Source organism: Ceratina calcarata, unplaced genomic scaffold (genome assembly GCF_001652005.2).
Source record: "Ceratina calcarata isolate Rehan_Ccalc_2016 unplaced genomic scaffold, ASM165200v1 scaffold120.2, whole genome shotgun sequence".
In the NCBI taxonomy this organism is placed as follows: Eukaryota; Metazoa; Arthropoda; class Insecta; order Hymenoptera; family Apidae; genus Ceratina; species Ceratina calcarata.
The window spans coordinates 177,822-185,473 of NW_017132980.1; the positions used below are offsets into that span (position 1 = coordinate 177,822).

The window sequence follows — 7,652 nt, forward strand, 5'->3', positions numbered from 1 at the left end:
AAAATCTCGGAAAAATCGAAAAGTTTTTTTTGTTGTTTATTATTAGCATTGTTCTTCCGACGTCTGATTTCTTTTTAAAAAATGCGTTTCTAAAGTGCATAAACTTTTGGGATTGACTGTATAGCCAATACATCCTTAAACAGTGTATTGAATAGTGAAAGCAATCAGATTTACGAACAAGCTTATCGTAAAGTAATTAAATGAACTCTTCGTTAAATGGCATCAACTGAATGGTCGAACCAGCGAGATGTCCGAACACTTATTATAAAATAAAGAAGTCTATTTAATGAAAACAGCATCCCATTCATGACACCTTGCCATAAGATCGATATATGTATACAGAAAGGAATTGGGATTAAATAAAAGGCAGTCAGTTTTAAGAAATTTTCATTTATTACTTAAACTGAGTAGTCACGCATTAAATATTATGACGGCAAGAAACACATGTATACGAATACACAATACAGAAATGTCGAAAATATTTATAATACTCTTTGATTAAAATCGCGTTTCTGATTCGTATTATTCATTCACGCAACGTTCACACAACAGGCGTGCATAGTGCCTTTAACATCTGATTATGCCGTTCCTCTTAACACTTGTAACAAGCAATAATATCGTAATAAGTACATTTGTGATAGATCGAGAGCGATGATTCGCGTGATGATTAAAAATAAAAATAGAGAATCGCCGGAATGTACCTTAATGTAAGATAACAATATCGTCTCTCTTGAGTCGTAATTTTGCAACGTCGCACGTCATTCCGTTCTTTTGTTTCCACAACAAATTCGGAAAGCGGTACGAGATCGGATTTGCAGTCTAGCGGTCGTGGAATTAATATTTAGTCGACTTCAGTATCAGCACGGCGTTACGGTAATGACTGTCACCATTATCGTTTTCAATCTCTGCTGAATATGTATAATGCCGTTATATACCACGGTATTGGAAGAACGACGCTCGTTTCATAGAAATGTACATTTTCATATCTCGTTCGCTGTCACTGGACTAGAAAAATTACTCTTCCTTCTTCCTCACAGTTGTCCCATTCGCATTTACAGATTCTTCTTCAATTTCTCTGTTCCTTGCCTGTTGTCTTAATTGGGCCCTCTTTAAGCTGGTCATTAATTGGCTGGATTGGTAAAGCCAACTAGCCTGAAGGTAACGAAGAGGAATGATATTGGATCGACTGCACGTATGCTTTATATAAGTCTCTACCTACTTACAATCATAATCATACAATTCATCAAAATAGGCACTGAGAATACCACAGAAATGAAAAGACCGTTCGAGTCGAAATACTGCTGCCTTGAGAACAACCTATAGAAAAGCAATTGATTAATGATATACATCAATTTTTTGTAATTCTGGAATACTTACATCCAATTAGATGCAGCAACCTCGTTGATGCTTTCAGAAAAATATACCAGAAGCACTGAAACATGAGAATAATTAATTTCAGCGTGACAAACAGCCATTGATTAAATTCACACTTACATAGAGCGAGGAATAACATAATTTGAAAATTGGCATGATTTCTTGTCATTAACGCAGTCATCGTGATAGCAATATGGAAAGTCAATAATAATGCAAGCCATGGATCCCTCCATTCGATCTGAAACAAATTCAATGCCAATTATTTTTCCGTTACGTAATATGTACTGTACGCGGCCAGCGAGTGAAATGTCAACAAAAAGGGGAACACGTGCAATTTAATGCCGCGTATAAATGAATTCATACGCCATACTATTTTTTGCATCGTATACCGCATAACGTATTCTGCGTACGTAATTCGAGTCGATCGTCTGTATTTGAAATACTGCCAAATCATATACGAATCGATTTATAGTACCACGGTGAGGGAAAGAGGTAGAGAAGCAATGAAAAAATAACGGCGACGATGCGTGTACCAAAAATAAATGTCCATTTTGATCCGATACTTTTTATGGATTCTCTGTGTCGCAAAGAAGCCTATGCGTATCGTAAGTATAGGATGCACGCATACGTGAAGTGTCACGACACAGACAGACGTTCAATGATAAATCGACAGACAAACGTAAAATGATAAATCGGCGTAATCACAGAGGAAGTCTATCGGAACGAGGAGATCCGCATCTAATTTTAACTCTTTTACAAGCGTAAAACCCACCGTCGATCAAATAAGTTTTACGTCATGTTTTCATAGCTATACATACATAATTAAACACCTGTTTAACAGAGGTGTAAATACACGTTCATCTCCTGCCTCGGATATTGCTGTCTCATAGAACATTCCTAGAGTAAGTGACGACGAAATGTCAATTACGTGTTTTCGCCGGTCATCGAAAACGAGAGTGGTTAGGAGAGAAAGCAACGTCCTGATGGGTCGTGATTAAAAAAAGAAAGATAATCGAAAGGTGACGGAGTGGCCGGTTGGAGCAAACAAGGCGTGGATGAAATTGCAGGCGCAACGAATCGTTTCATAGGATTAGCACTCACACTCTGTAGAAACGGTAGAATACCGTCGATGGGAGACTTCGTTTGGTCCTCCTCCATCGTTGGTGCCCTGTGACGAAACTACCCGGCGGCGAGAGAGGACTGCACCGCGAAAGAGATTCGGGCCGCAGTTTAGCACTGCAACCTCCCTTACTTCGAACTTCCCAGGCGAAAGTAACGTGCGACACTCACCCGCTGGTGAACCGCGTATAATCCGTATAGCGGATCGTGAATCATTCACGGCGGCGCACACAGGGAAAACAAATATCACAGAAGCAGGAGAACCTGGTGTCTTCTTTTGCACTGCTATCCGTCTTTTTCGCGTGCACACGCGCGCGCGCGCGTTTTTTTACTCTAAACAGGGTCACACGCATGTTTGTCGACTCGAAGACAGAGGATCTATCGTGCCGGGAGGTGGTGACACCTGGTGTTTCGTTCGAGAAGTAAAAAGAGCGAAAACGAAATCGATTGTCAACGAGATATCGAAGCGCTTCAATTCAAAATTGCCCGCGCGATGAAATATCAAGACCGAGGAGAGATTACTAGTCTGCAATTTTTTACACCCTCTAGAATATATGTATCGTTACCTAAGTAAGAAATAGGAAGCAAACCTATCCTACTTTGTGTCCTTTAAATGTTTTGTCGAAGAATAATCAAGAAAAATGTTCATTGCAAATATTCCGACGAAAGTTGTAGTTGTCAGATACAAAAAAAATCCTATGCAATTTCCTTTTAATTCCACTCGTATCTCAGTAAAAAGCTATAATGTCTAAAGAATGGCCAAGTATTAAGTCATAGTAGTAACAGTTAACGATCCAAGTGTGTTTCTCAAGCACCTCCCAAGCTACTCAATTATAATTAATATAAATATTGCTCTTTTTATTATTATTTTATTTTTATTATTATATTAAATTATAATTAATATAAAATAATATAAATATAATTGTAGTATTTAAAATTTGATACTTGAAAACTTGCAAGTCGAAGTATGATGAGAATAATTTGGAGTTGCCGGTCGATATTCACAATTAAAAGTTGGAGCGTTAAGGGTTAAGATATAAGATTAAAATGCTGTGACAATTCCTATTCGTTTTTTCCTTAAACAATCTATCTAAGATAAAGCTAAATTTATAACGCGATTAGAGTTAATCTGAATCAAAGGTCAGTTCATTGTTAGTAATTTATAAAAGTCTGCATTTTCAAGAAGAAATAAACAATAATAATGCATTAACTATTCATTTTCATCGCGACGAGATGTGTTCCATTCAATGACTGTCATATTTCTCGATAATGATTGAAGTAACGTCGAAATTATTAATGTAACATCGGATAGAAGTTTGCAAAGTGTCGATTTTCATTATCTAATCGCGATCGCTGCGCGTGAATGTATGAATAGAATATAATAATAATATCTTGTTTTCGATGGACGATTGCAACATGAAAATCTTTGCCCGAGTTAGTCACTTCGGCGACCTTGGATCGCGATTCCCCCGCGTAGGTGTTTTCACGAACTCGCAGCATGAGCATAACGGTGCGGTTATTATCGAGTGCACTGCGAAGTCACTTTTTGAGTCAGAGGAATTATTATACATTCTGGACTTTAATCGCGCTACTATCTCAACGAGAGTGTGTTACTGAGCTACGCGATGCGAACGGATCGAGGAAGCGAATATTTCAACCAAATTGAATGACGATGTGAAATTTTTCAATCCGCTGTCGAGTAATTTGATAATTTTTTCTTTACTCTCGACATGTTTCGCAAATGTTAACGAAATCGGTGATAAGACTGTATCTTGACTTTAAAGCATACGAAGATTTAGCACCCATGTTAAACCCTGACTGAATAAGAAATTAATTATCGTACAATAAAAAATACAGTTTTTAATTATTTTTTAAATGACAAATTAAATAATTGGTTTTTGACAGAGGAGTCACGAGGAATATGATGAAAAAAATGAAATCTAACAACGTCATCAAATTTTTTAAATTATATTAAATCGCTGACAATTTTCGTATATAGATATCAAACGGATTCGTGATGTTAATCAATTTCTCTTTAAAAAGAATTTGTCTGTACGTGCGAGAGGAATCTTTGCTTTCTTTGCTTTGAAACAAAGAACAAAGAATTGCGCGTATGAAGCGAGAGCGAAAATAACATTGCTCACTACGTGCTCGCCGTATCTTGTATTTTAATAAACAAAACTGAAACAGCAAAACGATTTCTCTAGACATTAAGCAGGGATACATTACTGGCATACGTATTCAATAACTCACTCGCATAGCTACATTTCTAAAGTTCACTGCATTTTTCTATAATTATTATTAAATAACGTGATAAATGTCGTGTTTTATTATGTATTAAATGTATGTTATAAAATAACGATCAATTTCGTATCTTATGCGTTTGTGTTCTATGTATTTATGACACTGTCGTATCATATAATAAAACATGCATGTATTAAGCGATACCATAAATCTTGTGTTTTGTTATTTCACAGCAGCCAACTAAAAATAGATTTGCATAAAAGAGAATATGCAGGTTGATTTTATTTCCCTTGTTATTGTCTTAAAGTAGTCAGGAAATGGTAATGTATGTTACATTTTACATGACTGGAATTGCATCTTTTTTTATTCTTGTTCATGAAAAAGGGGAAAAAGAAAAGAACAATGATATATTACCCAGCGCTAAAATCCATTACACGTGGAATATAGATCACTTTCATCGTCAGTGAATACATAATAATTTACAGAAAAACGAGTTTAAAAGTGAACATAGTAAACCTTTGAACAACCCTTAGATATTTTATAGGATTCTAATCACAGAAAAATTACGATAGGTGTAGATTAAAAAATGGAAAAATGTTTCTGATCTTCTTACCTTCCGGATTCAAAACATCGAAGGATTGGGGACCACAGTAGCCACAGGGAGGAACGATCGACGTCGTTATCGACACCTTATCAAATCGATGAGTCGTCGTCGCTCGCGTGTGGTTCTTCCGGATGACAGTTTTATCAGCGCGAGGCGCGGCTGACGCGTGTCTCATCTTTCGGTCCGTACGGCACGGAACGAAATCGGCTTTGCGGAGCAGTCACGGAATCGAACTGCGTCCGCGGTTGGACTTTGAGCGGTCAAAGATTGACGAAGAGATGGTGGACAAGAGGAGGGCTCCTTCTACCCGTGCGAGATATGTCGCGGGTCACAGATATATTGTGCTCGTCCTGGTGCGAGGATCGTTTCATCGGTAGTACGCGTCGCTTAAACGATCGTCGCAAGTTTTCCGTGGAGTAATATTACAACAGAACGATGGCTTTCGAATTACAACTTCAGCCACCAGGGCCGGCCGTTTTGGCCATTGCTAAGAAGGAGTTAAGGGAAACCGAAGAGAATGTGAAGACCGGCCTCGCTAAATTGAAGGAGCTGCTCGCTGGTGAGTCGTTATAAGGTGGACACAGGCTAGAGCGTTTACTAACGTAATGAACGAATGCTATTGTATTACGAGAACTGATCGGTTCGCGGGATTTCTATCGATATTCTGTTAAGCAAATGTTCTATTTAGTCTATGTCTACCTTAAAAGAGTGAGCTTTCGTGAACTTTGCTATGTAATCTTATTTACCATGTGGAGAGTTCAGGCCGGTATCATTAGAGATAACTTCGTCTCGGTTTAACGCCTGTTCATGAATGAAAATTGTTCGTTTCTGCTCCAATTTTCGAAAGAACAATCATGTATTTAATTGTACGGTTCGTGTCTCACGTAAAAATTGTATATTTATTTCAATACACACACATATTAGATATGTACATCAAGGATCTTGGATCGATTGGAAAAATGTGCACGAGGAAATGATCAATTTGATGGTTTTGCTAATTTTGTTATTGTTAAAGTGGTCGAAGTTAAACGATCATATAGACAAAAGTTGTTCTCTGACATTGGAAATATATTATAAATTGATGTAACATAATACAAGTGAAAATCCTGCTTTTCTTATTTAATCCACTTTCACAATAACCAGCAGAAATGCTCTAATTAAAAGAGAAGATAATTCCTTGATGTTTCACATGTTTTGGAAAACTAAAGCGAACTCATTTTAACAATAGAGTGTATCATTTATATCAATAGGATGTTTGTCAATCGATGATAAATCTATATCTGTGTTTTATCAAATCGATTCTACGTACGTCGACGTCGCTCGAGACAGTTTTAAAAACATTTGACATTTTTTCGCTGAATATTTTTACTATTCGAAAATCAGTCAGAATCATGCTGCGTCTCGTTACTCGTATCTCTGTTCCTCGCAGTTACTCACGCTGTCGATAATTTATATCGCTTTCAAAGCGTTCCGCAACGATTCCGAGTCAGAGAAAAGACATCGTTCACGTGATCCTCAAAATTCACGTTTCGAATTTTCGACGTTTCGACGTCGCCTATTCAGCCTGAATCGCTCGTGACACCGCATTTCCATAACAATATGCACGCTACAGGCGTGTACCACCGGATTTTCTCGGTTCGTAAATACTTTTCTTAACCGTGGAAATAAAAATGTTACGTGACTCCAATTGAAATTTAATTACCGTCGCGACGCCGGGAAAAAAAGACTGTGTTTTACGACCGACTCCATTCATGAAACTGCAATTACGCCACATCAAATTAGTTGAGCAAATAGTGCGAAAGAACTGTGATTTAATTTGTATTATCTTTATTATAAAATCTTCTGTTTACAGAGGATGATTATATTATAATAATGGAGGTAGTTAGAAAGAGGAATTGATAGTGAACGTAGGAAGACTACAAGATCAGTGCAATGACATCTCGTTCCCGTTTAACTGAAAATAAAGAACAAAAGCTCTTGAGGTCACTAGCTTTCTTGATACGACTTTATCTAACCGCGTTTTCTTGTTCGTCTCTCTTGTAACGTTAACAATCGGGGGCGTAAACAATTTGCGAGCACGCCGTTGTAAATGATCGAGATCCGCTGATAAGGCGATTGATTTAAAATCCGTTGATACCGCGACGGACCTTGACCCTTCACAGAGAATCGAGATAAAGTATCTGCACTGGCGTAGGAGGCTTTCCAATAAAGGAAATAACGCCTTTAAGAAGGTGTTAAAACTGGATTTATGCACCTTTTTGGTCGATTATGATATTCGATAATGATTATATTATGCCACGAAGTTAGCAAA

The 7,652-nt window shown here is 37.5% G+C and overlaps 2 protein-coding genes across 2 annotated transcripts in view; one reads left to right on the forward strand and one right to left on the reverse strand.

Annotated features, from left to right (window-relative positions):
* Positions 1–374: 374 nt before the first annotated feature.
* On the reverse strand, positions 375–2,805 carry Tmem18 (transmembrane protein 18). The gene is made up of 5 exons (XM_018026495.2): positions 2,476–2,805; positions 1,495–1,612; positions 1,378–1,432; positions 1,224–1,317; positions 375–1,152 (listed from the first exon to the last, which is right to left on the reverse strand). Exons 1-5 carry the CDS (start codon positions 2,530–2,532, stop codon positions 1,015–1,017), a joined length of 462 nt encoding a protein of 153 aa, XP_017881984.1. The 5' UTR covers positions 2,533–2,805; the 3' UTR covers positions 375–1,014.
* Positions 2,806–5,644: 2,839 nt separating this feature from the next.
* The window catches only part of LOC108626085 (clavesin-1), a 5,349-nt gene continuing 3,341 nt past the window's right edge, over positions 5,645–7,652 (forward strand). Inside the window, exon 1 of the mRNA XM_018026522.2 lies at positions 5,645–5,900. Within this exon, the coding sequence (XP_017882011.1) occupies positions 5,777–5,900 (124 nt within the window). The 5' untranslated portion in view covers positions 5,645–5,776. The remainder of the gene's footprint in view (positions 5,901–7,652) is intronic.